Genomic DNA, 26,719 nt, shown 5'->3' with positions numbered 1-26,719 from the left:
GTTTATGTAAATTGTCAATATTTTCTTTGCAAATAAAGCTTTTTCCTGATCTCGCTGCTCTGGGTGGGACTTCCTTCCCCAGCCAAACCAGGAGTTTCTGTGGAATGTGGAATGTATGTTGACTGCGCTCGTGTGATGGGACCCGGCTGAAAGGCATCTCCCCATCCTTGGGGGAGTATTTGATAACGCACCTGCTGTGGCCACTGCTGCTGATGCAAGAGGCACCGGGTCCCCTCAGCGGGCTCAGAGCTGCTCAGCATTTGTGTTCCACCTCCCCGCTGCTCTCTGCAGTCAAGGGAGAGCACGGAAAACAGCCGTTTTGTCACCATACTTATTAGGAAGGAAATATAGATTTGATGTACGTAGATAACCCGATACTGTTCTGCCTCCTTAACGCCCAGGCTGGGAGCGAGCGTCTGTCACCCCGCGGTACGGCTGTGACATTGGGCAAGTGACTCTATCCCCTTTTCTATCAAGCCTCTGTCCTGTTGCTCGTTCCTCCTATCCTTTGGAGACCTTTCCCGTGAAAGCCTCGGGGGGAACAGCGGCGTCTCTCTTTAACTGACCCCTCTGGAGACCTGGGAGTGGCGAGAAGGACGGGATGCCCTGTGATTTGCAGGAGCAAAACCTCTTCCCATTCCTGCTGTGCGGTTCGCTCTGCCTTCGCCTCCGTCCGTGAAAACCCTCTTGTTACTCGCAGGGCACGTTGGACGGCTCTCGGCCCGCGGGCGGCTCGCTCGGCCGGGCGCTCCTGCAAAGGGAGTTCACAGCCTTGGGATGCAAATGCCCAGGGATTCTCCGCAGAAGTCCCTGAGCAAATTCAGGGACTTTTCAGCTGATTTCATCGGTCGTGCTGGCTGTGAAGACCCGTGCCCAGCAATTCGGGATGCAGGGAGGAGAGGGCCGGGGTTCCCCAGGCGAGGCAGCGCCGGGGGCTGGAGCACTCGCATGGCGCGGTTCCTCCCCTGCGCCGCCTTCCGCTTTCGGGGCTCTGCGCTCAGCTGCTGATGGGAGACGAGGGACGCTGGAGGCAAAGGTTCATCCAGAGGTCGGTGTTTCCGTGGCCAGAGCAGCCTGCAGGATCTCACATCTGCACAGATGTGCTATCCTTACCGCACCTCCGAAAACAACGGCGGGCTGTTTCTTCACAGCTGCTGCTGGCCCCGGCTGCTGCGGGAGCCCAGGTCCACCGCGGGGAGGGCATCAGTCTAAAAGACTGGCCCTGGCCTCTGAGCTGGGCCCGGCTGGCTGTCACCGCCGCCGTGTGTGCCCTGGCTGGCTGGTGACACAGGTCTGGCTGAATCACGTCCCAGAGGTGACACAGTGCTCCCCACCGCGCCAGCGGTCAGGAGGGCGAGGGGCAACAGCAGCAGAAGCCAGGCTGCTTCCTCTTCCAGATGTGTACGCGTGTGTGTGTGTATGTATTTATATATTTTATATATGTATAATTTTTTTCCCTGCCAGACACACCTAGGAGTAGAGCAACAGCTCTACAGCTGAAACTACAGCCCAGCACGTCCTTGGGCAACCGTGCAGCAGCCTGGAGGTGGTCCTTCGGATGGGAACAAAATTGGCCGCCGTGAGCCAAAATACCCAAAAGCGTGCGTTTTGCAGAACGCTCCATGAAGCGTGTGAGGAGCGTGTACCCGGGGAGCGTGTCAGCACTGGGTGGCACAGGGACGTGGAGGTGCCGCCACAAAAAAATCCCTGTGGGTGGGGTGCAGCCTTGGGCACCCTGATACCACCTGGAGCTGCCGCAGGGAAAGTCCCCGTCTGGTTCCTGCCCTGGGTGAGGAGGTGACCCAGCAGGGTCCCCCAGGCCTGGCAGGGACACGGGGACGTGGCAGCGAGGAGCCCAGCACTTGCAGCACAGCGGACTCCTGGGGAGGAAGAGGAGGAGGATGAGAATGAGGGGGATGCGCATCCCGCTGGGAACGAGCGGCAAACCCCGGGGAGCCATTGTTTGCCCGAGGAGGGGCAGGTGCCGTGGGAGAGTCCCCTCGGCTGGGCTGCGGCAGCGCGGGGAGGGGAATTTGCTCTGCCTGCCTGCGGCGAGCTCACCTGCGGCCCCGGGAGTCCCGCGGTGATCCCCGGCGGCTGCAGCCAGGAGCTCGGTCCCTGCTCGGGATGGCCCGGGAGCCCTCGCCGGCTGCTCCTGGTGTCCTGGGCACCAGCTGCACGGCAGGAGCTCAGAGCCTGGCCCTGGCACAGGCAGAGGAAGCTGGAGGAAGAGCAGGTCCAAACAGGGGAACTCCCCCCAAAACCACTTGGTTTTCCCAACTACCACCTCTGCCTCCCGGCGTTCGATTTCGGCGGTCGGACCAGCCGATCACCTGAGCGCCGGTGCAGCCCTGCCTCCTCCCCGTCCCGCCGTTTCTCTTTCCCTTCCTTGTGGCTTTCTGCACTGTTTTTCCCCCTCTGCAATCTTATGTCTTTCTTTTCCCACTTCCGTAGCTACGAACACCCACATGCATTATCTCCTTCCCCCGTCCCATCCTGAAGCCTATTTATACAGAGCCTGGCTTCTGCCAAGCTTGCTAGAGAGCGCCGGAGGAGCGGGACGGGGCTGGCAGCGCCCACAGCCCAACATGCTCTTGTTTGAACACCGGCTGGCTGAAAGAGGATGCTTGCTGCTCTGGCTGCTCCCCTCTGTTCTCAGAGCCCAGTCTAACGGGGAGGTGAGGCCCAGATCCACGTCGTGCCAGCAGGTAAGGTGGCTTTCCGAGGAGCCCCTAGACTGGGACGGCTCCAGCAGCATCGCTGGGTCCGAGCGGGGCCGTGAGCATCCCTCTGTGCATCTCCTCCCCGCGGCTCTCGCCTCCCTCCAGCCTCAATCTCTTTAACCTTCCCAGCTTCAGTCTCCTCTCTGCTCTCCTGTCTCCAAGCTGGTCTCCCAGTAGCCAGCCCCCAGTACCCCGCTGCTCCCATGTCCCTGCCGCGCTGGTGGCACCCTCCAGTAGTCCCTGCCAGGGAGGAGTCAGCTGAAGATGCTCGTGCAGAGGCAGGATAGAGCGCAGGGTCCCATGGGGCAGTTGGGAGCCAGGACATGGAGCGGCTGGGGTCTCTCCCCCCATATTCGTGGGTTGGGGAGACAGAGACCAGCTGCTCCACATCCAGGCTCCTGACTCCAAACTGATGGAGGAAACCAGTTTGGAGGGAGAAGGAGGGTGGAGCCCACCAGGACAGTGCTCTTCCTCTGCCCAGACAGGACAGGGATGCTCTGGAGCAGTCCTTGGGCGGTCCCAGTGCCCTCCAGAGGCTGGGTTTGCCCCGCCACCCTGCTGCATCTTCAGTGCTTACACTATTTTTTTGCCCATCTTGCTTGCTGGGATGCACGGGAGGACAGCCTGCGGAGCCAGAGGCTGAGCCTTCTCCTTGCCCCATCAGAAACAGCTCAGTAGGGTCTTGGAAAGCCCACCTTAACCCTGGGGACGAGCTTCTTGTCTCTGAGCAGTGGCTTTAGGTGGTCTGGCCCCTTCCCATCCCGGGCTTGGGAGGCAGGAGCGGTGCTCATTTCCGTCTTGCTCGTGCCCATCTTGGACAGCAAATGGCTTGGCTGGAGCTGTGGTTTGTAGCTGCTCTCATGCTGATGGCTTCTCTTCTCTCTCTGTAGAGCTCCACCAAGGTGTCTTGCAAAGGAGTTGGCCTGCGCAAGTTTCCAAAGGAGCTTGGCCAAGGAATTAAGTACCTTGAGCTCTCCAACAACTTCATCCAAAACCTGTCAGGCAGCTACATGCCAGGGTTTGGGCAGCTTGAGTACCTGGACATGTGCTTCAACCAGCTGGAAACTGTGTCAGCCACAACCCTGGCTCAGCTGCCCTGGCTGCGCTCTCTCCTCCTGGGATCAAACCACCTGGACCGCAATTACCTCACTAACGGGCAAGCCTTTCGTCTGCTCAGGAATATAGAGGTCCTGGACCTGTCGGCAAATAACCTGGAGAGCCACATGGCAGGCTGGTACGTCAGCAACCTCACCAGGCTGAGGATGCTCGATCTCTCCGGGAATAAGATGACCAGGCTGCCGGCGGGGATCTTCCAGAGCACGCCACGGCTGCGCGAGCTCGACCTCAGCAACAACTACATCATGGAAATTGAGGAGGGAGCTTTTGAGGCTCTGGAAGAGCTGGAGGTGGTGAACTTGGCTTTGAATTCCCTCCACTGTATCTCTGGCTTCAGCCTCACGCAGCTGCGAGTTTTAAATCTCAGCCACAACGCCCTGGAGCTCTTCGTCTCGGAGGGGGGAGCAGAGCCCTACCTGCTTCAAGTGCTCGACTTGAGCCATAACAGACTCCTCTATTTTCCAGAGCTCCCCAAAGCCCATTATCTCACACACTTAAACCTCTCCAACAACCTTATTGCTTCCCTGCTCCCAGGCTCACGCCATCCGGGGGAGTTTGTACTGCGCTACAAGGAGATGGCGAGGTTTAATAGGACCTTGCGTACCGTGGCTGGGCTGACACATGTAGCTGACTTGGATCTCAGCAATAACCGGCTGCAGCTGTTCCCGTTTACCTTCTTCCACAGCCTGGGCTCTCTGCACAGCCTCAGCCTGGCCAAGAACTGTCTCCAGGACGTAGCTGGGGAGTCGCTCGCCAGCAGCACAGAGCCCGGCGACCACTCGTCCCCGCCGCCGGAGCACATCGTCCTCCCCGTGCACTCGCTGGACCTCCATGGCAATGCCATCCGCGTGCTGCCACGCTGGTTTTTCGATTCTCTGCCTCAGCTGGAAAGGGTCGATCTGGGCTCCAACAGGCTCCAGCCTTGCGGGAGCCAGGGGAGCGATCAGGGAGGGAATTCGGGAGGGGGGTCTCGCGTGCCAGCCCCGGGAGGCACCTGCACCCCCTTCTACAGTGTGCCTCGCTTGAAGCACCTGAGTCTTTGCAAGAACAACATTACCAGGCTGCACCCCTACGCCTTCAATCAGACCTCGCTGCTCTCCCTAGACCTGTCGGGGAACAAGGACTTGTTCATGCCCAAGGAAGCCCTGGGGGGGCTGGAGTTCTCCCTGCAGAAACTCTCTCTGAGGGGCAACCAGATGGACAACAGCAAGGCAGAGCTCCCCTGCCTGGACACGCTGAAAGTCTTGGACCTCTCGGGCAACAATTTGAGCCTTTTGCCCACAGGTCTTTTCTGCTCCCCGCTGGAAAGCCTGGACGTTCGCAACAACAACCTGCTGACGTTGGAAAAGCCGGCGCTCGCGAGCTGGTCCCGCAGCCTGAAGGCCGTGTCCATCGCTGGAAACCCCTTCAGCTGTTGCTCGCTGGCCTGGCTGGACACGCTGCAGGCGGCCGGCGTGGGCGTGCAGGACCTGGACGAAGCCCTCTGCGCCTACCGGGACAAGAGCAGGAACTTCTCCGCCAAGATAACCAGCAGTCCTCGGTGGCTTTGTCCCCGTCCCAAGGGCACCAGCTCTCTGGCCCTGCTCGTGGTCATGATGAGCCTTTTCTTTCTCAGCTCCGTGGCTTGCTGCCTTCTGAAGAAAGGGCAGAAGTCGCCGGGGTGCGCGGGACTCCACAGCAACAGGGTGGGGGTCTTCCCCCACCATCCCAAAAGAGAGGAGCCAGCCGAGGAGAGGCCAGCAGAGAGTGTCACCAAAGTGTAGCCTAGCCATGGGGAGCAGGAAATGTAGCAATCGGTCAGAACTCTAATTAATATTAATAATATTAATAATATTATTGTATTTTAAGCCTTTTCCCCTCACCAGTATCCTGTGTGTTTTGCAAACCCAATAAAGGGAGCATGGTTGGTGCTGAGCTCTGGGCTGGGCAGACGTGGTCTCTGGGCCACCTCTCCTTCTCGAGAAGGAAGGTGTCCCCGTCTCCTCTGTTCCCTGCAAGAAATTAAATTCTCTATAAGCAATTGTGGGTGAGTTTTCTGCCCTGCCATCGTATGTCCTTGTCACCCAGGACAAGAAACCAAGGCCTAGGCTGGGTGGATTGGTCTGCTCCCCCCGAACCCACCACACTCTGCTCCCACCACACTCTGCTCGTGGAAAGGGAATTGTCTCCATTGGTGCCACCTGAGCGTTTCACAGCTTCCCCAGCACTCATTATCTGCCTTTTAAGTAGGTTTAATAGCTCAGTTAAGTACCTGCTCCTGTTCCCAAAGGCATTCCCCAGCCCAGGAGGAGCGGGCAGTGGCAGGGAATGGTGCCTGTCGGTGACTCTGGCAGTGGTGGGTCACAGCACCGAGTGGCGGGGTGGGAGGGGGTTTCTGCGGGATCCTACGTGCCTTTCTTCTGCCTTTTCCCGCCAAACTGTCATCTGAATGATGCTGTGAAGTCGGCAGGGCTTAAAATGACCCCTACGGGTGCAGGAGGGAAATCTGCTCTGTCCTCACCCCTTGAGATGGCGAGAATGAGAGAAAACCAGTCTTGTGCTGTCCCTGGCTGATGCTGGGTCACGGACTCTCTGAGATGGGTGCAGGAACGTTCCCACCCTCAGTGCCTGGACTCCCGAGTCGGCGGCGGCAGAGGCCGCTCCGTCTCCATCACAGGGGTAAGTGCTGGCAGAGCCGTGGTGCATCCAGCACCCTCGGAGCATCTAGTCCACGCGCAGCCGGTGTTTAATACGGGTGGGCTCCCAGCTAGGAAGCAGGCAGGATGTTAAGCAGGATGGTGAGCTGCCCCGGCAATGTGGGATGGCTGTTGTGGCGGTGGGATGCTCCGGGTCTGCACGCAAGAGCCGGCCGTGTGTCCCGGCTGCGACACGTCCAGCTTCCCAGGGCAGAGTGGTGCTGCCCCCGCCCCGGGAGAGCAGCCAGGTGCCCAACAAGCACCTGAAAGGCTGGAGCCAGCTCTGGGGAAGGATACAAATAACTCTGCGATGAAACTTTTTACATTTCACATCTCTTTAGTTCCACCTTGAAAGTCCCCAGCTGGCCTGGGTCGTCTACTTGGCCACGCACCTGTTGGGCCAGAGGCTGTGAGAGCAGAAGGGCTTGGAAGTCACTTAAAATCCCAATTACTTAACTTTGGTGTTGGTTTGGTGGTGTTTTTTTTTTCCGTTCAAGCTTATCGTGGTTTTATTGTGAAGCAAAGCACATTTTTGCTGTAAAACACATGCCTTCCCCATGCTGCCCGCATTGCTGCTGGCTCGGCAGCTTCCTGGCCTTTGATGGCCATCCAGCTCCCAAGGGACCTCCAGCGCCTTTGATGGCCCTGTATTTCCATCCCCGCCTCAGTTTCCCTTTGATCTGATGCTCTGTGCCTCTCCATGGCGAGTGACCGGCCGTGCTGGCGCCCGGGGCATCGCGGGGGAGCCTGGTGCTGCGTGTCACCACCCTGCAGGGACCTTTGGGACGGGCAGGCAGCCCACGCCGCTGATGGAAACCCAGTCTCCTGCTTGAGAGCGGCTGTTTGCTGGATCTCGTGCTTCCACACGCACCCTTCCCCTTTTCAGTCCTGCTCCCGTGTCCTTCTCCTTCGTCGAAGTCCTGGTGCGTGCCAGCCGCCCTCCCACCACCACTACAAGCCCAGCCCGGCGCTCCCCGGCTCCATCCCTGGATCCCAGATAATGTCACAGTATGCCAGGAGGGGATGTGCCCCCCTTGGTCGCTTTTCAGCAAGGTCCCCTGTCCTCGGTGGCACCCAAGGTCCCTGGGGCTGGGACGCGCTTTCCTGCGTGCCCACGGAGCGCGGTGACAGCAGGTGGGTGAGCTCAGCCTGGCTTCGGCCCGTCCCTAAAGCTGTCCCAGCCTCCTTCCCCAGCCTGGGCGCTTGGTGACATTACAGGGACACTCTTCGGGGCTGCTTGGCCGGAGCCCAAGATGCTGCTGTTGCCTTCGGTGGGTGTTTCTGGTACATTTTCTGTGGCCTCTGTTCCTCATTTAAACCCCCTCCCAGGCTGTACTTTCCGTGCCTGTCGCCATACGATGTCCTGCCCTTTGTGCTGCTGCTTCACCTCCTCCCACCGGCGTCCTCCTCGCGTTAAGGCTTGCGGAGGGCTGGAGCTGTGCGGAGCTGGGTGACCGGCGGGGACACCGCGTACCGCCGGGCGCTCAGTCGGGGCCAGGCGCTGCCCTGGGTTCCCCGAGCGCTCCCGAGCCGTGTTTATCCAGCACTGTTGACGCAGGCTGTGTCATGTCCCCGCGGACCAGCAGCAGCAGCTGGTGGTTGACCCGTGCAGGGACGGTGGCACTTGGGGACAGTGGGGTGCTGGTGCCCCGAGTTTTCTCCGGGGATTAGAGCATCTGCTGCAGCGCATACTAAAAATAGGAGAAGGGATCCTGGTTCTGGCAGGGAAGGCTCCCAAAGACACAGACAGCTTGTGGGAAGACGGGGGGAAGACAGATACTGGCCTTGCTAAGGGATGGGGAGGCTGCCAGAGCCCCGGGGAGGGGGAGGGAAGATTAATAAAGACGAGAAAGCCTGGAGAACACCCAAGGCTGAAGAAGACTTGCGAATGTACAGAAACAGCCAAGGAATTGGCATGTCAGGTTATTATTTTATCGATGTTAATTTTATTTTATTGTCAGGCTATCGTATGATCAACGTGATATTTACGTTATGTCTGTGCGCTTTCCCAATTCAAAGCGAAACAGGATTCCAGGTTGTGGTCTCACAGGGTACCACAAGAAGAACTAAATCCACGTCAGTGCCCAGGGCGATGGCCCCTTCTCCCAGTGACGGGAAAAGCGACGTACATTCAGTTTGGCCGGGAGCAGGGCAAGGGGCGAGCGCACGGGGCTCGTCCTGGCACAGGGGACAACGAGGTGACCGGGCTGGCCGGACCCTGCCCCAGCGCACCAGCAGAAACCAGCACGAGGTAAAGACAAACCCCGCTGCGGTACTGACTGGTGTTCATGGGAGGGGTACGTCCCATGTTCCGCATCGCTCCACAGCCTGAGCTTCCCACAGTTTAGGAACAAAGTTCTCCTTATCCCAAGGATGTCTTGGCATCTCAAGCTTTTTCTTGGTCCAAACTGAGCGTTAGAAGATCTGTAGAATACTGAAGTCAAAACAAATAAAGAGACGATGCCAAAAAATGTTGCGTTTTCATGTCAGGCTGTAAGACGCTAGGAGTATAAATTTTGGTCTGAAAAAGAGTGGCGGTGGTTGAAATATTGTGACCGTTTACAAATTTTTCTAGAGAACTAGTTGAGAAATCCAGCAAAAACTCATTCTTTCCAGTGGAAAGCCTTTGCATTTCACTGGATCTGCATTTTCAAAGAAAAATAGATTTTTATCAAAAATTTCCAACTAGCTGTTCTGCTAACTCATGTGGAAATTACCTTGTCTGCAACTAACTTGAATTAGAGGACTTCTTTTTTTTTTGTTTTTTCTTTTTTTTTTTTTTTCTTCCTTTTTCCCTTTCTCTCCATAGAGATGAGAGCTTCCAGAGCTGAAGAATTTCCTGGTGGCTGGCTGGCAGATAGCGTTCCTTGAGCTGCCCCTGCCCGGCAGAGCGGGGAGAGCTCATCCTGCATCTAGACGGAGCGGGGGTTCTAAATCCCCCCAACTCCGTTACCAGATGACGCGAGACAACCTGCTTTAGGCTGTTGCGAGGGGTGAAGCCATCGTGGCAGAAAATGCTGTTTTCCTCCCCCTGCCCAGCAGCTCCTGCCCTGGGTTTCACCCCGCAGAAGAGCTCAGGTGAGTCCAGCGCGCAGACAGGCGCAGGCCGACTGCTGAAAACACCATTTCTTTTATTCTTTGCAGCTATTGCTGCAATACGCGTTCCTAAACGAGGTTGATCTCATAAACCCCTGTCCCTTTACCATAGCCTGGCTCCCCATGGCCGGGTGGCTTTTGCGTTCTCCTAGCTCATGTGGCATTTGCTCTGCAGCTTTAGGATGGGGCAGGAGGCTGCTGGCAGTGGCTCATCCCCATGTGTCACCTCCGGACATCAGGCCGCCTGTCCCTCCCGTTGGTAGAGCTGTGCCACCGCTGCTTTCCATTATCACTCACTGCCACAGCACCTTCCGCGTGACTCAACAAAAAACCCCCCCGGCAGCTACTTCTGGCCCAGTTAGTGAGGTCGGGTGTGTTCTTCATGGCAATTTCTTCCTCCCTGAGGGGCTCCGGCCAGGCTGGGACCTGCTGCCGGCCCTCCAACACGCAGACCTCCAGCCAGAGAGTGGCAGGGAGCGGATGGGGAACGCAGCTCCCAGCATCTCCCCTGCCTTGCAACGGCCCGTACTGCCTTCTGCAGCATCGCTTGCCCGCGCTGGCCCGTGCGGGGCGGGGTGCAGATGGTGACACATGTTCTGCAGCTGGATCCCCCAGCCCAGCTGTGCCCTGGGGACGGGACGCGCTGCAGAGCCCGCTCCGGGCTGCCTCAGTGTGTGCTGCCTGCACTGGGACACCGCCACGGCTGCAGGCAGCCCTGGTCACAGCAGCTCACGGAGTGTCACCAGGTGCTCTGTCTCCTTGAACCCACAAGCAGGTGCAGACCCACCATCCCTGGTCCCAGCTTTGGGACTTGTCTGGGCAGACGCGTGGGAGCAGCCCCGTGGTGAGGAGGGGAAGCCACGGGGCCAGTGAAGCTGGAAGGCAGCACATAAGCGGCTCTGGAGGAGATCGGCCAGCAGGAACAAGTCCTGGCAGGAACAAGTCCCCGTCCCCCCAGCCTGCTTCTCTGTATCCGTCCTGTGGTGAGGTCACTGACTCCACCACTACATCAGAAAGAGGAAGGAGGACTGTTTCGCTCAAGGAAAGCAGCCCTCCGCCGCAGGACAGTTACCTGGCACCCAGGGTGGCCGTCACCAGCATCCCCAGACTCTGGAAGGGATGGGATGCTCCCAGGCATCCACCTGCAGCAGGGATCCCGTCCACAACCTCTGGGATGTGGCGGGAGCTGGCTGGAGCATACGACCTGCCTCCTCGCCAAGACGTCGGTGCCACATGACAGCGTGCCACCACCGCCTGCGTCACCACAACCCGGCGCTGTCACGGCCTCCCAGGCAAAAGGATGTGGCTCCTCACGCGGTCGGTTGGTAGGTGAGCGTGGGGTGGGGGAGCACCGAGGTTACCAGGGGCTTGAGGGGACACGGGGCATGCTGACGGCAGGGGAAGCCCTGGAAGGTCCTCGTATGAAGCTGCCTCTCCTGAACCTGGAAGCCACAAGTCATTGCAAGCTGGGATGGAACATGAGGAGGGGTCCCCATGTGCTTACGCAGGTCACAACCCATTCATGGGAGTTTGCTTTGGCCCCTGACCGAGTCCTGATAGTGGGACACACAAACCTTTCGCCATCCAGGATAACTATTTGATGTTCCTCCAGGAATTAGCTTAATCCCAGGAGCAAGCTCTGTGTGTGGGTAAGTCCTGACCCAGCAGCAGGTCTTCTCCTCACCTCCTGTGAGCTCCTCCTTGAGCTTTCCCCTCCTGCCTGAGTCCCCAGGGCAGCCAACATCAGGCAGGCAGTTGCAGGGGTGACACTTTCCAATGTTCGTCCCCACTCCTCTGGCCTTTCCCTCTGCTCAGTGCCTGCAGACGAAGCCCCAGCAGCGCGGCTGCACTTTCTCCCCACGGTGGCTCTCCGGCTGGGGAAGGGAAGCCTTTCTCCTGGGCTGGGAATCCCCTTCCTCCTTCCCCAAAAGAGAGCCTGACATGGAAGGGGAAGGGATATTTTTAGCACTTACACTATGGTTGTTTCAAGGATTGAGCTAAGAGGAATTGCCATCAAATGAAGGACTGCTTTTGCTTTAAAAGGAAGCTGCTTTCCACCCCCCCCTCCCCATACTCAGTCATTGCAAAACTTTTCTGTGAAGAGGGATTGGTAAAAATCACCTTTCGTAGGAGAGAGCTGGCTCAAGCAGGAGATTGACGTCAGAAGCAGCTGGACACTGTTCCTATGCTGGCACTGGCTTCTCGTGCCCTTGTCCAGCTCTCGTGGAGACCGCGCATCCCAAAAGAAGGGGATGGGGTGGTACTAAGCCCCTCTGCCCCAGCACTGGTCACGGCTCCCAGCACCTGCGAAGCTCAGAGATGCCTCCACCTGCCAGACCGCCCTCCCATGTGTCCTCCCGGCATTCCTGCTCTCCAGCATCTTTTCCTGACTGTTGCTCATGGTTTTTCCTAAAACCCCAGGGATCCCAGGTGCTCTCGCCTTCCCAGCTGCCATCCCACCCCAAGTATGTACTGGCTATGGGCAACCCACCCAAGATCCTCCAGCTCCCAGACTAAGACTCCGCACCTTGAGGAGTTTGCCTGAAAGCAATATGGTTAATAGGGGGGAAAAAGTGCCTTGCTGCAATGTGGGAGTTGCCAGCACCCCCACGGCAGGCAGGGGCACGGTGAAAGCAGGTTCTCCAGGGACCGGAAGGGGAGATGGTGGCCCTTAAAAGCAAAACCTCTGGCCAGAAGGTGGCAACATCCCCTCTCCTTTCTGGGCCTGACACCACACAGAGCAGAGAAGGGGTCAGCCTTGTGTCAGGGGTGGATCCATTTTGGTTTGGAAGCTCTAACCCCACTCAGCCGTTGGATGGAACAGCTCAGGCAATGGCAGGATGGTGCTCCATGTCCCACACAGGTGGTCAGGTGTCCCTGATGTCCATCTCCTGAAACTCAGCCTGCACCAGCCATAGCAGGTGCTGGTGGTGTGAATGCCCCAGCACCGACAGAGCAAGGAGGGGGATGTCAGCACAAGAAGGACATGGACCTGTTGGAGGGGTGCCAGAAGAGGGCCACCGAGATGATCCAAGGGCTGGAGCCCCTCTGCTGTGAGGACAGGCTGAGAGAGCTGGGGGGGCTCAGCCTGGAGAAGGCTCTGGGGAGACCTTAGAGCCCCTGCCAGTCCCTAAAGGGGGCTACAAGAAAGCTGGGGAGGGGCTGTTTGCAAGGGCATGTAGCCATAGGACGAGGGGCAATGGCTTTAAACTAGAGCAGGGCAGGTTTAGATCAGACATGAGGAAGAAGTTCTTTACACTGAGGGTGGTGAGACACTGGCCCAGGTTGCCCAGAGAGGGGGTGGAGGCCCCATCCCTGGAGACATTCAAGGCCAGGCTGGATGAGGCTCTGAGCAACCTGCTCTAGTTGAAGATGTCCCTGCTCCCTGCAGGGGGGTTGGACTAGATGGACTTTAAAGGTCCCTTCCAACCCAACACATTCTATGATTCTGTGTTTAACAGTGGGGAATGCAAAGTCCTGCCCTGGGGGGAACATCCCCAGGCATTAGTATGTGCTGGGGCCACCCAGCTGGAAAGCAGCTTTGCCTAGATAGCCACGCCAGACCTTCCTCCCTCCCCAGCTGTGCAGAGGTGGCCTTGCACTTTGCCCACCTTTGTGTCTCGCTCAGGGGAGATTAGGGGACTGCTGACCTTCCCCAACCTCCTGTCTGAAACCCTGAAGCAGGGTCCGGTTGTGCTGATGGTCGCTTCTTCTCGGGCAGCATGGGGCTGTTCCAGGCAGCTGATAAACGTTAGGAATCACGCCAGAGGGATTAGCATCTCCGGCAGAGCCTGCGTTCCCACTGAAACCTCCTCATCCCCCAGCAGAGATGTGGTACTGGGACACTTCGGAGCAACAACAAGTTCAGCAGCTCTTGCAGGCAGGCTGGATGCGGGACACCTGCTGCAAAGGAGTCCAGGGCAGTGACTGTAACTGGGAGGGACTGGAAGCCACTGGAGCCCCTGCGTCCCTCTGGCTGGAGTGTGAAGAAGGAGGTGTCTGGTCAGACGTGCCCTGCACACGGGATTGCCTTCGCTTGGCAACTCCTGCCTTGCATGTGCTTGGTGAACCACTGCCCTCCCTCTGCCCGCTGAGCACATGATGCCCAGAAAAGCACCCAGGCACCTCCCAACACTGATAAAAGCAGCTGCTTTTCCTGGTTAGAAAATTCCTAATCCCTCCAGAAGCTGTTCGGATTTCTCCGCAATGTCCCCCTCGGCGCCCAAGGCATTTCCCCATTCCCCAGGGCTGAAAAGGGAACTTACAGAGACTATGATTTCATAACATCAACATCCTCGGGGTTAGAGTGAAAGGCGCACTTGGGCTAGCACGAGGGAGAAGTGTGGACTCCATATCTTATTGCAGGTCTAAGTAAAAGCCAGGCAAAAACCATGCTTGGGAAGGTGGGATGTCAAAGAAATATCAGGGACTTCCAGAACGCAGTGAGTACCAGCAGGACTGAGCTGAGTCAAGAAAGGTGAAAGCTGAACCATGTCACTGTGGTGAGACCCGTCTGACTTCGGTCTCACCAGGCGTGACAAATAACTTCATGGCAAAGGACCCCAGCTTTACCCCAGGCCCCAGGGAGTCTCACAGCACGAAGCTGTTGGTCACATGGCTGGGCCCCAGGCACCCCAGGGTGCTGTCACTCTGACCCCCACAACACCAGCACCTGGCCCCAACAGCGGGTGCCGCTTGATGGGGCTTTTCTACCTCGGCCCTCAAGGTCCTGTGAAGTGAATAAAGAAAATCCATCACGCCAGGGACTTAACAGGGACTAGCTGTCATTGCAGAGCCCTCGCTAGAAGCGGACCAGGTTCAGAGATCAGGTTCGTCTCTGCCACGTCACCTGGGATTGGAACAAATGGCCCAGAGAGAGTTTGATCTTACACGGGACACCAGGACCCAGGTACCACTGGAGGAAAACAGCAGCTTCCTTAAATAGCGGGGATGCTGGAGGAGACTTTGGGCTGAGGAGGGAGCAGCTGAGTTGGGTTGAAAATCTGAGGGCTTGCAGAAAACTGAGGAAAAAGTGAATTGCATTGTGGTCAGGTTGCTTGAATTGTGTCTGGGACCATAAGGAAGCCCAGAAAGTAAAAGATGCTCTAGGGACTGCCCAGGTGGAAACAGCACGGCATGTCCCAGTGCTCCTTCATCTCCTCCTGGCAGGCTTTCCCAGGCGAGTCAGCTCCCGCAGAACATCCTTCTCGTGGAGGTGGGTGCATTGCCGAGCAGATCGCATCGCCCCTGCGGATGGATGAAGTCTGCCCAGATGCCTCTGCTCCACCTCCCTGCAGGCTGTGAGTCACCCATCCCACAGCTGGGGGTCACAGGCCCCGCTAGCTAGTGTCTGATTGCCCTTACGTCTTCCTCGGTGGGGCAATAATTGGGGCTGGAGAGGGCAGCAGAGGGGCAGGACCTGCCCTGACGTCCCACAGCTGCTGGAGGACTCTGTTGTACCCGATGCTTGGTCTGCAGGGATTGGGAGCAGCATGTGCTACAGGAGAGGGTGCGCTCACTGCTACCGTCGTCTTTCATCTTATCCCATAAAAATAGGCAGATTGTTGTTATTTTCATCAGCTTAGTCCTCATTTTAGAGGCAGAAACCAAAACACGGGGTTTGGTGTTTAGGGAATATAGATTTGGGTTATCCTTTGTCCTCTCCAATAGGGACTCTGCTTTCTGCAGCCGGGAAAGCATTTCCCACCCTGAAATACTCAGGGACAATGTTCTAAGTACTGGTTGCCCTGAGAAAAGGCTCCTCTTGCCCTAAACCAGAGAGTCCCAGCCCAACAGTGCCGATGTTCCCCCAGTGGCAATGCAGCCAGCGGGATGTCCAGAGCAGGGCAGGCTTCCTGCTCAGACCGCCCCGAAGCAGAAATCCATGGATGGCGCTTGCTGGCCTTCGCATGCCCTCTGCAGAGACATCGGAGCTGCGCGCCCCAACGAGCAGCTCAGCAAATTTGCTTTTATCCTGTATCTTTGCTAATCCTGCTGAAAAATCATTCCTCAGCTGCCAAGAGCTTGCTGTAACTTTGGAGGCCTTTGGTGTCAGTTCACAGGCGTCAGGGAGAGGAAGGTTAATGGGATCAGAGCCAGCCAATTCCAGGGACACTGAATACAGCGTCTCTTTTCTCTGTCCTTTAATTAAGCCCCTTGTAACTCCGCTTGGGATTTGGGAGTGACCTCGGTGCTTTCCTAGCAGGTCCCTTCCTCATGGGCCATTGCTCCGGCACAATGTACCTTGGCCTTTTCATCCCAAGGGAGTAGTTCGGGAAGGTCATCAATTCAAGCTGCGTGTCCTAGTTTTAGTGCACATGATAGCAAGTCAAAGGGAGGTCACGGGGGGGATGCCAACTAGCCACCCAGTTACGTCCTGTAAAGGGAAACCACCTTCCAGTGGGAAGGGAAGTTGCATAGTGAGGGAGAAAGCGAAAGCCCAAAGCAGAGGTCTTCAACCTGTGACTCTTTCCAAAAGAAGCGGGTGTCAGCTGGACTTGTCTCTCAAATGTCACCTCCCACTGTGGCAAAACATCAGCCTACCTGGTTCCTGCAGGCCTTCACAGCGGCAAGGTTGCGCTTTTGGTTTTCCGCTTACAGAAGGGAAAGATTCAGAGAAATACGCCTTGTGACAAGCGCGCGCAAGCCGTGGAAATGTCACACCAAACCAGCTCCTCTCCAAGCAGGCACCGTTTCCCCAGCTGCATCGTTTCTGCCAGCTGTAATCCGGTTCCTGCAATGAAACCGGCGCTTCTGCAGCTCATTGATACCCATGCCCGGTGCCCAGCTCACGGACACACCAGTTTGCCCACAGCACCAGGCAAACTCCCTCCCTTCCAGGCTGTCTGTGAGACAGACAGTGGACTTTTAAGCTCATTTTCTTGGCCTGGAGAGGCAAATTGCTGTGAAACCTGGTTATGCTGTTTTCAGGAGCCTGCAATTAGCAGTACACATCAGTCCTGATCCAGAAAGCCCAGCGACAGAGTCAAGGCAAAGTCCTTTAGCCGTCCCTCCTGCACTTTGGGGTGCTGAAGGCAACAGAAAGCCCAATGCCAACTACGGCCTGGGAGTTTCAGCGCTGACAAGCTAAAGACAGCCCCATGCTGAGTCAGATCCTGCTCTGGCCACATGTTTTCGAATGGGCGCAGTCAGTTTTAGGGCTGTTTCTCAAGTTTGCGTGGGCAGGGCTGTAGAGCGGAGCGCGGCGGAGGGAGCCCTTGCGCTGCAGCCCTGCGCCTTCCTGCAGCGGGGAGAGGTTGTTTTAACCCGATTGCTTTGAAATGTGCTTGCGGGCTGCGTGCCAAGAGCCCTTCCACAAGTCCCCTTCTGCTCACCCTCTTTCTCTGCAGTTATGAAGCCCACTAGAAGCTGCTGATGCCCTGAGATGATGGGTCAGTAACGGGGTTTGTCTGTAAGAAAAGGGGCTGGGGCTGAAGCTGTGAAGTCGGTGTCTAGGGGCAGGATTTCCCCACACTCAACCAACATCAGTCCCAGTGCAGCCTTTGGGTCCTCTCCAGGCTGGTGAGACCAGTGTCCACACCCTGGAGTGACACATACACATCTGGAGCCTCGGTTATTGCAGAGTCCTGGCTGTCCTCGTGGGGCTCCGGAGACAGAGGAGGAGGCAGATGGCTGAGACTTTCACTCTTTCTGGGTCAAAATGTATTTTTTTAAAGTTTCTTGCAAAGAAAAGAAGGAAAAATTAAGAAATTACAATCAACCCCTTCCGTCCTTTACTAACGTCCTCTCTTTCTGATTCCTGCCAGCCAGTTACGTGGATGAGTTCTCACCTGCTGACAGAGCCAGGTGTCTCTTTTGTGATCCAGTGGCTCTCTGGAAGGTGCCAAAGGTGGAGAACGCCCCAGCTCCGGTGTCGGGGCCCGTTGTGCGCAGCGACAATACGCCTTGCGGGGACACGAAGGGATATGTGGCAGCTGAGCACTTTGTGGGGTGACGTGCCAGACCCGACGCCCCCCAGCTCCCCCATCGCGCAGAGCCCCTCCAGCAGGTCACCTCTAAATGGTGCTGGTTTGGGGATGGTCCCAGGTGCTGTTTCGGGGGTGGTCGCAGCTAACAACAGCTGTACCCCGCTCTCCATCCCCCCGCCTCGGCCCTAACCCGCTGTGAATGGCACCGAAACCGCCCCTGTGCCCCTCCCCGGGGTGGGGGGGGAAGGACCGCGCCGCCCGCGGCGATAAAAGGGGGCGGCGGCGCCGAGCGGCCCCGGCCCCATCCCCGGCCATGGGCCGCCCCGCCGCCGCCGCGCTGCTCTGCCAGCTGGGGCTCTCCGCGGCCATCCAGTGGCTGTGAGTAGCCATCCCGGGGGACGTGTTCCCTCCTTCCCTTCCCACGGTCCCTTTTGGGGCTCCCCCTCTCCGGCTGGGTCCCCGGAGGGGCGCCTGTGGTGTGTCCCCCCTCCCCGCTCCATGGCTGACGCCCATCCTCTCCCTGCAGCGGGCTGACGGAGATCGGCAGCGGGGTGGCCTGGAATGAGAGCCACCACTGCCGGCTGCTCGCCGGGCTGGTGCCCGACCAGATCCAGATGTGCCGCAGGAACCTGGAGGTCATGCACAGCATCGTCCGGGCCGCTCGCCAGACCAAGAGCGTCTGCCAGAAGACCTTCACAGACATGAGGTGGAACTGCTCCTCCATCCAACGTGCCCCCAGCTTCGGCCCTGACCTGCTGAAAGGTAAAGGATGCTTCATCCACTGCGTTTCATCCTCTTTCTGCCCCACGTAGCTTTCCAGGAGGGCAACACTTCAGGCAGAGCTTTAATATACGGATATATAGTATATATGAAGTGTTCAAGACCAGGCTGGATGAGGCTTTGAGCAGCCTGGTCTAGTGGGAGGTGTCCCTGCCCACAGCAGGGGGGGTTGGAACTAGATGATCTTTAAGGTCCCTTCAACACAAACCATTCTATGATTCTATATTTAATATACTGCTGTTCAGTTGGTGGGTGTCAATTTTGGAGAAACTTGCTGCCGTTACACTGGTGTTAATCCTATGCAACTTAGATCTCCAGGTAACTTCCATTTCAAACAAAACCAGCTGCTAGAGGCTCCAAAAAAAAGGGGGAAGAGGGGGGGACACAGGCTGCCTAGTGACAGCATAATGTAACGGGTGGCACAGGTTAAAAATACAGCACAAGAAAAATGCTGGGCCTTGGGTTTATCCTGTTGCAAGCAAAAAAATGGCCCTTATTTGTATTGTGAGATGTGTGAGGGGAGTGTTTGGCTGGGCAGGGAGGAAGGACATCTCCCCCTCTTCTTCCCAGGAACTCGGGAATCTGCCTTCGTCTATGCGCTGGCTGCCGCCGCCGTCACGCACTCCATCGCCCAAGCCTGCACCTCGGGAGAGCTCCCTCTCTGCTCCTGTGGCTCCGTCCCCTCGGAGGTCCCCGGGCCGGACTTCAGATGGGGTGGCTGCGGGGACAACCTGCGCTATGGCCTCCAGCTCGGCGCCGCTTTTGCTGATAGTCCCTTAAAATCCAGCAAGCTGGGGACACAAGCGCTCAAGGCCATGAATCTGCATAACAATGCGGTGGGCCGGCAGGTGGGTATGGTGCCCACCACGGATTTCTCCTTACAGCAGCCTGGGGGGCAGAGGTGCCTAATGTAAGGCATTAGACTCGGGGCAGGCTGTTGGGATGCTGTTCTTAAAGTTAGGAGGCAACTAAATGGTTAAAATGGAGTTACGCGTGTTTGCAGAGACACCCCCCACTGCTATTCCCCCCCTCCCCAAACATCCCTGCACCCTTTCCACAACTAGGGTGAGATATTTGTCACTTCACACCAGTACTTCCAGTATTTCTTTCCGCCCTTCTCATGGGAGCAGAGGCCCGTCCTGCCCCGCTCCAGCTGGGCTGCCCAGAACTGCCGGGTTTTGTGCTTTCAGACACTCATGTTCCCCAGGTGAGGACGTGGCCGTTCTGTGTTGGCCAGGGAAGCCACCAGCCCCACTGCAAGCTCCAGCAGGGAGTTCCCCAAGGGTTAGTCTCTTATCACAAGGGGAACGAAGCAGGGCTGAGGCCTTGATTGCCCTATTATATTCATTTAAAGGTGGCAGTAAGCAGCTGAGCTCTTTCATCTCTTAAGACTTCCCATGGATGCTCTTGCAGATCAATCAGTAGGGTGGGTACCAGGAGAAAGCAGAAGCAAATTCATCTGGTTTCCCATCCTCTGCAGGTGTTGAGTGACTCCCTGGATACCAAGTGTAAATGCCATGGTGTTTCAGGCTCCTGTTCAGTGAAGACCTGTTGGAAGGGACTGCCAAACCTGGATGAAATTGCCTCTGACCTCAAGTCCAAGTACCTGGCAGCCATCAAGGTGACCCACCGGCTTGTAGGGCCCAGGAAGCAGCTGATACCTAAAGAAATGGATGTCAGGCCAGTGAAAGAGACGGATCTGGTTTATCTCATCAACTCGCCTGACTACTGCACACCAAATCTCCACCTGGGGTCTCTGGGGACACAGGATAGGTAAGAAACTGCCACAAATACATTTCCAACTCAGTCCCCCATTTCATGAGAGTCTGTACCATTGGGTTTGAAAGCGTGCTCTGGGAAGCTGGTGCGGACGGGCAGTCCCCCATTAGATGGGGATCCCACAGGGATTGCTGCGCAATCTTTGCATCTTAAAGTCCCAAGGGCAGGAAGGCAGATGTCGTTCTTACAGAGCTATGCAGGTGTAAAGGCCAGGGGCAGCCCTCACTGAGAGTCCGTCAGCTCCACTCTCCAGGACAGGATCCATCCAGTGAGGACTCAGAAAGGGAAATGCCACCCCTCCCTGCAAGCCTGTGCGTGCTGCCTGCCAGTAACAGAACAGTTCCGCAGCCCTTGGAGTCTGCGGTGCTTCCCAGATGCCTCCTTTCTGGAGCGATTGCGGGGTGGAAGGGAGTTTTTAGAGGGATGGGGAAGCCTCTTTTGAAGGCTGAGCCAGGGCTGCCTCAGGGCTGCGACTTGCAACCCCTGTTCGATTTAGCAGTAGAAGTTCCTGGTCCTAGCCATCCTCCCGCCCTTCTCCATGGGAAGTTCCTGCCAGCAGCATGATTAGTGTGCCCAACCTCAGCCACTGTCACAGTAACACGAGGTGACATCAACTCCAGTTTGCAAGCAGACGCCTGCACCTTGCTGGCTCCTGCTTACGGGCACGTAAGCTCTGTGAGGAGGCCAGGGCAGATAGCTGTGGTTGACACCACCACCGTGGGGCGGTCAGGTAGGCTCCCTCAGCTCCCACTTGTGCCTCCCCCTCTGCAGGCAGTGCAACAAGACCTCCGTGGGCAGCGACAGTTGCAACCTAATGTGCTGTGGCCGCGGCTACAATGCCTACACGGAGGAGGTGGTGGAGCGGTGTCACTGCAAGTATCACTGGTGCTGCTATGTGGTGTGCAAGAAGTGTCAGCGGAAGGTGGAGAGATACGTCTGTAAATAACGCCAGAGGCGTCACGGCAGGCAGGAGGACTCCTGTGCTGGTACCACCCTCCAGGGCATAGCTGGAGACCGAATGCCAACCACAAGGGATGCTCTCAGCTACGGCAAGAAGGGGGCTATGCGGGAAGCCGGGACTCTCGCATTACCATGGAAGACCTCAAACTGAGAGATGCCGGGAAGCCTAAGACCAGAGGCCAACCTCTGCTCCATCTCTCCAGAGCAAGACAAAGGGCTGCTCTCCTGCAGCTGATCAGGAGTGTCCAGCCCTCTATCTCCAGCTGGGGACAAACCATTTATCACTCTGCATACACAGGCCCTTTTCTCCCGGGGTGAATGGGGACCCTGGGCTGCCATTGTCTCTTCGCAGGAGGTTTCTGACAGTGGCCTGAAAGCCAGGAGTGATGGATGGGGAGGAGGGAGAGAGTTGCCCATTGGGAGAAGGCTGCAGGGCAAGGGGGTCATGGGCACCTCCTCTGGGGACACGTTTCTGCTGGGGGTTCACCCAACACCACTGAATGTTTCTCCTCAGGGGTTCGTCCACTGGTCCAGTGCCTTTTTCAGCATCTGAAATGAAGACCAGGCTTGGACACAGGCAGAACTGGTTAATCCTCCCCACGAGCTGCATGGAGATTGCCGCTGCTCTCACTGATTGTGGCACACAGACATGGGGACAGGAGTGGTCCCAGAGGCTGCCGAAACAGGGCAGCGTGGCAAAACCTCACCTAGAAGCCTTGTATTAACAGGGCAGCCACGGCAGCACTGTAGCTTCTGCCCTCTGGGCTTGTGTTGGAGGTGGAAGCCCACTCAACGTGTGGCATACCCGTAGCTTGTCCTTCCTGCCCCTTCTTCTAGATCACTAAGGTCTTCAGCCCATTCCTTCCACTCCCTTAATACCAGGTGTGCTGGCACTCTGGCCTGGAGAGACGACATGACTTTAGGGCCCTTGAGAAATAAGAATGAACCTTTAGTCTCTATGCTTAATGTAAGTGGGATTCTGGTGTGCGTTTTTTAAATAAATGTATTATACCGTACCTCTCTGTGACATGTTTCCTAGGACAACCTCCTTCCTCCATCTCCTTCTCAGCTGTCCACATGAGAAAGCAAGGCTGTAAGGAGACCATAAAGCCCCACGTCTGTACCCTTACACGCAGCAGGAGACTGGTTCAGTTTTAACTCTTTCTGCTGCCTATTGGCCCAGGTTTGCCTTTAATTACAGATATCTGTCAGCCTCAGCTACCGTGCACATATGGAAAATGTATTGGAAGGTTTCCGTTGCCTGCTTCCTTGGGACTCGGACCAGCCAGCAAGGAATCCAGCTTCCTGGGATTCAGCGCTGGTGGCTGGAAACCGAGGCAGTCCGGGATTATTTTCTGATCCTCGTGAATGTTGCCTGGACTAGCCAAGCATGCATGTGCGAACAGCAAGAAGTAAAGAGCCAGGGATGGGGGCTCTGATGGCCTCCATTTTCCCTAGCACGGAAGCTGGCCAAGCGCTTGCATAGGATAAGAGGTTCCTGGTCATGCAGCCTTTGGAGAGAAAGGATGGGTCTAAGTACACAGGTCCTGAGGAGAACCCACAGCACAAGGAGGGCAGGTAGATGTGATGGAAATCCTAGGGCAAATTCCTGCAGCTTACAGCATGACCTAGAGACTCTGGCAGCTTTGCGTGCGCCTTGCTTTGTTTGTGGTTTGCACTGAATGGAGTTGGCCGCGTTCAGCCCCGAGTCCAGCTGTACGATTACTCATTTCCATATTCATTCAATCATTTTTAATAGCCTCTGCTGGGTCACGGAATCAATTCATGAGCTTTTATTGTAAACCGTCCCTTCCACTTAATGTGCTCCAGGTTTCTGTATTAACACTGAATAAGAGCCGGGAGTCAAAGGTGGCTTCAGACAAGCCTGGGAGCTGGAAGTTGAAATGCTCAGGGGTGAAGCATACGCTCACATAGTTAACCAAGTGAGTTAACTATCATTATCAGTTGTTAATGTGCCATTGACTTGATCTGGCTGCTGACATCTAGCCTTCCCAGAGTGACAGTAAAGCCACAGCTGCGAGGCTTCCGTCACAGCTGCAGAAGGCCAAAAAGCTATCTTGAGTTTTTCTTTTAAAATGCAATTAAGGGTTAGTCACCGGCATTCCTCAGAAAAGGGAGTCTTCAGCTGCCAGGCTGCAAAATAGCTGCAGTTTCTGTGTCCAGAGCCGGGCTAAGGGAGAGGTGATGCAGGTACTTAATTAGGAGGATTGCTTAAATACCTTCCCTATAGCCACCTCCCTGTTGCATCGCCAGATCAGAGGGAGGTGAAACCGGGAGGGGCTGTGAACTCGGCAGAGCGTTGCAAAACGAGCTGGTGAGAAAAAAAACAGGGGAAGGATCTTGCGGAGTTGAGAGATTCAGCCAGGAGGGTGGGAAATGTGATTTGCATTTGGTAACTACAAACACACATAGCCTGGGGTAGAGGAGAGGAGCCACAATAGCTAGGAGTGCCCCGGGGAGATGTCGTGATCCCCTCCTAGAGAGGTCCCATTTGAATTTCTGCCTGGGAAAAGGCAGGGTCAAGTGCTGAATATGCAGAGTCCTCTCCTCCTCCTCTCGCTCCTTGCATCTTGACTGCAAGCCCAACAGGGAAGAGCTGGGAAAGGACTGGAGGGGTCAATCAGCAGCGAGGACCTTGGGCTCTGTTTGTGTCCTGCAGGAAATCGGAAAGCACTGTAATCACTCAAAGGGTGCAAAGGGTCAGGCTGGCAGGAAGGACGATGGCAGGGAGGTGACAGTTAAGTGACAATGCTTTGAGCAGGAGCCGTTGTAATCTGGGCCCACACCTGGGTTTACCAGGCTTGTGACATCTGCTGGGCTGGAAAAGCCTCCTAGGGACCAAGAACCAGAGCAAGACGGTCGGCATCAGATGATGGATCCAGAGGGGAAAAAACTCTGCGCTTGGCCCCAAGGGTTGAGGGGATCCATCTGACTGGATGCATTTTTTCTCTCTAACCCTGCTTGGACAGAAAAGCCAGCAGGAAGGTACCAGGGGAATATGGAGACCCTTCACACAGCCCAGGCTAGCAACAAGCACCCTCTGAGGTAAAAAGATGGGAAAACTTGGACCCTGACGTCACCCTCTGGTGAGTTCCAGCACCAGTCAATGCAACCTTCTGCCAGAGAAATCGGTACAAGAAGGCTTTTCTCTAATCCTCTACACCTTTTCTTCCACCCCAAACATCTCCAGCTCCGGCAGAAAGCCCTTCAGGACCTGAATAAACCTGGGCAAGGACAGTAGCAGCGTCCCTGAAATCGAGAGCATCTCTGTAACAATTGCGGCTTTGCAGCCCTTCAGACACTTCCTCACGCGTGCGTTTTGCCCCGCTTTCACAATCGGTCCTCTCCAGACTGTGGTAGGCTGCTGTCATTACCCTCTGCTTCACGAACCCTCGCAGGGCTCACTGCTAATGTGACAGATCTACCTCTTTGACTTCCCTGTCATTAGCCATTTTTCCCGATGTCTTGTGGCTTTTTGTTTATCTGTCTCTCTGGAAATGAGACTCCCCGGAGCTGAATTCTCCATGGCCATGGCAGAAGTCTTTCACTTTCTGGTGCTGTGAACTGACATGGGAGAGTCGGCTCTGAAAACGGCTTGTGCATAGAAGAAATCCATCCTTCTACATGAAATGTGGTGAGAACCAGGCAAAGGGTTTGCTCTGAAAAGCCTCCTCTCAGTTACTGCTTGATTTTTAATTTGGGCTTGAAAGGAGTAATGCTGGTATGAGTATGATCGTTTCCTGCTGGTTAAACTTGTGCAGACAATGAAGTCTGGAGAAAGGAGAGTGATTTTCATGGATTCTTTTGACTGATTTTTGATTATTTTTTTTCCTTTTATTTCTTTATTCATTGAGGGATGCTGCATAACTTATTCCAGGAGGATAATCTGAGCGAGGGCAACAAACTGTTGGGAATCAGGTAAGCATTTTGGAGGAAGAATGATTCTGTGTTCAAGAACATGTTGGGATATTTTTTCCCTACGGCACTGGATTGCAGCTCTGAGAGGATGGTGGGTCAGGACCTCCACCTGCTTTTTGCCTGTGCTTTTCACAGAGAAAGCTGAGCCAGAACAAGGAGGAGGGACGGGATGGGGCTGCTCTCTGGGGGCTCAGCTGTCGATCAACATCTGTACTGCTGGATATATTTGGGGGATGGTGCTTTGACCTTTGGGATGCTTGGTGCCATCACACCGCAAGACCCAAACATGAGTAAATGCTTGTATTTAAGGAAAAACCCTTGCATCTCTGTTCTCCTTTATTTCTGGGGTGCTCAGCAACACCATAATGTCCAAAGGATGACAAATAATAACAGGGATTGTCCTTACGGGGATCTTCAGCTGAGGGATAGGGACAAATCAACATAGGTGAGTAACAGCCATAAGACCAGAGGGGAACTAGGTTGCAGGCTGAGGGCCCTTGGGCGTAGCTTGAAGGGCAGCTGCGGCGATGGCTGTGTGAGGTCCAGAGGGGAAGCAGACCTCCATCTGGCATCCCTTCCAGCTCTGAACCCCGTATTTCAGCAAGCTGCTGAATCAGAGTAGAAAAGTCCCAGATATTGCAAGTTTGTGGTATCCCTGTCATGTCCGCAGGGGCCAGGAGGAGCGGGGTGGCTGCATTTCTGAGCACCCCGGTCTCCCGTCACCAGCCTGTATTTCTCCCTCTCGCATGCTTCAGTTCATCCACGTTCAGTGTGGGCAGCATCCTGGAGGCTGCTCACGGTGGACTTTTCTATTTGCCTTTCTGCCGGTGCAGAGAAGGGGCCGTGGCCACCTTGTTGAGTCACTAAATAGTAGCATCTTCCCTTTCGGCATCCCTGGGGACACTGCCTCCAAGGTCCATCAGAAAGTGAGCTAAAGCAGGGAGGGAGCTACAGAACAGTCTCCTCTCCAGAGCAGAAGCCGATGTGGGCTTGTGAGCCACCTTAGGGCTGCCATCCAGCAGGGCTTTTCCATGAGCATCCTCCCACCGTGCCGGAACCGGGGCCGAACAGATTTTGAGGACTTTCTCAGTTTGCATATGTGTCAGCCGTGACCACTGTGCATGTGCTGTGTGGTGGAGTAAGGAATTTCCAGGCACGCTTCAGTCTAGCTGAAGCATCAGTCGTGTGCCATAGGATGACATGCAGAAGCTCTAACACCTTCCAGGAAGACTGGATGGACTTGTAATGTGCCGATGCTCCTGGGAAGCACTGGACAGGCACTGGATATGCGCTGCCAGATGTTCTACACATGTGCATTAAATGCAATCCACTGTGGCGGTCGGTTTTACTACCTGTATAATGGAAAGCACGTGGGCACGTTTCATGTCTGGAAGTGGAAACGTAAGAGAAGCTGAGGCTGATCCCTAGACATTGACTTCATGCTGAAAACCTACCGCACCGAGACACCTGGCAGAAGTGGGGAGGGGGACAGACAGATCCACAGCTTGCCAAAGCTCCGGGAACTCCCCCTTTTCACATGCAGCGGGACTAATCACAGCCACTGTTCCTGTAGTTTCCAGATTGAGACTCATTGTGCTGTGAATAGGGGCTTGCCGGCTAATTATGCCTTCCTGAAGAAGCATGTATTTTCTCCTTGTGTTGAGAACATTAGCTATGTAATTAGAAGGGCCAGCTTGAGAATCCACGTCCCATCCCTCCAGGT

The 26,719-nt window shown here is 56.0% G+C and overlaps 2 protein-coding genes across 3 annotated transcripts; both read left to right on the top strand.

The window, feature by feature from the left end:
- Nucleotides 1-2,532: 2,532 nt before the first annotated feature.
- On the top strand, nt 2,533-5,722 carry LOC134520897 (transforming growth factor beta activator LRRC32-like). Its single transcript, XM_063346770.1, has 2 exons — nt 2,533-2,708; nt 3,614-5,722. Exons 1-2 carry the CDS (start codon nt 2,589-2,591, stop codon nt 5,600-5,602), a joined length of 2,109 nt encoding a protein of 702 aa, XP_063202840.1. The 5' UTR covers nt 2,533-2,588; the 3' UTR covers nt 5,603-5,722.
- Nucleotides 5,723-10,729: 5,007 nt separating this feature from the next.
- Nucleotides 10,730-21,916, top strand: LOC134520701 (protein Wnt-11b-like). 2 transcript variants are annotated; one of them, XM_063346430.1, is made up of 5 exons: nt 10,730-10,935; nt 18,065-18,300; nt 18,889-19,166; nt 19,799-20,091; nt 20,869-21,916. In XM_063346430.1, the coding sequence occupies exons 1-5, from the start codon at nt 10,730-10,732 to the stop codon at nt 21,041-21,043; spliced, it is 1,188 nt and encodes a 395-aa protein (XP_063202500.1). In that variant the 3' UTR covers nt 21,044-21,916. The 2 variants fall into 2 exon arrangements, with proteins under 2 accessions (XP_063202500.1, XP_063202501.1); XM_063346431.1 differs by lacking the exon at nt 10,730-10,935 and adding an exon at nt 17,330-17,916.
- The last annotated feature ends 4,803 nt before the right edge of the window (nt 21,917-26,719 follow it).

This window comes from Chroicocephalus ridibundus, chromosome 9, assembly GCF_963924245.1.
Source record: "Chroicocephalus ridibundus chromosome 9, bChrRid1.1, whole genome shotgun sequence".
In the NCBI taxonomy this organism is placed as follows: Eukaryota; Metazoa; Chordata; class Aves; order Charadriiformes; family Laridae; genus Chroicocephalus; species Chroicocephalus ridibundus.
Note: the sequence above shows the minus strand (reverse complement) of the source record. Positions and strands in the feature narration are given on the sequence as shown.

Excerpts from the sequence above, each read along its gene's own strand:
- LOC134520701 (XM_063346430.1), top strand. The coding sequence starts at position 10,730 with ATGGGATGCTCCCAGGCATCCACCTGCAGCAGGGATCCCGTCCACAAC. Across the intron at positions 10,936-18,064 it reads GCTCCTCACGCGGTCGGTTG|CGGGCTGACGGAGATCGGCA; the intron begins GTAGGTGAGCGT and ends CTCTCCCTGCAG. Across the intron at positions 20,092-20,868 it reads TCTCTGGGGACACAGGATAG|GCAGTGCAACAAGACCTCCG; the intron begins GTAAGAAACTGC and ends CCCCCTCTGCAG.
- LOC134520897 (XM_063346770.1), top strand. The coding sequence starts at position 2,589 with ATGCTCTTGTTTGAACACCGGCTGGCTGAAAGAGGATGCTTGCTGCTC. Across the intron at positions 2,709-3,613 it reads GATCCACGTCGTGCCAGCAG|AGCTCCACCAAGGTGTCTTG; the intron begins GTAAGGTGGCTT and ends CTCTCTCTGTAG.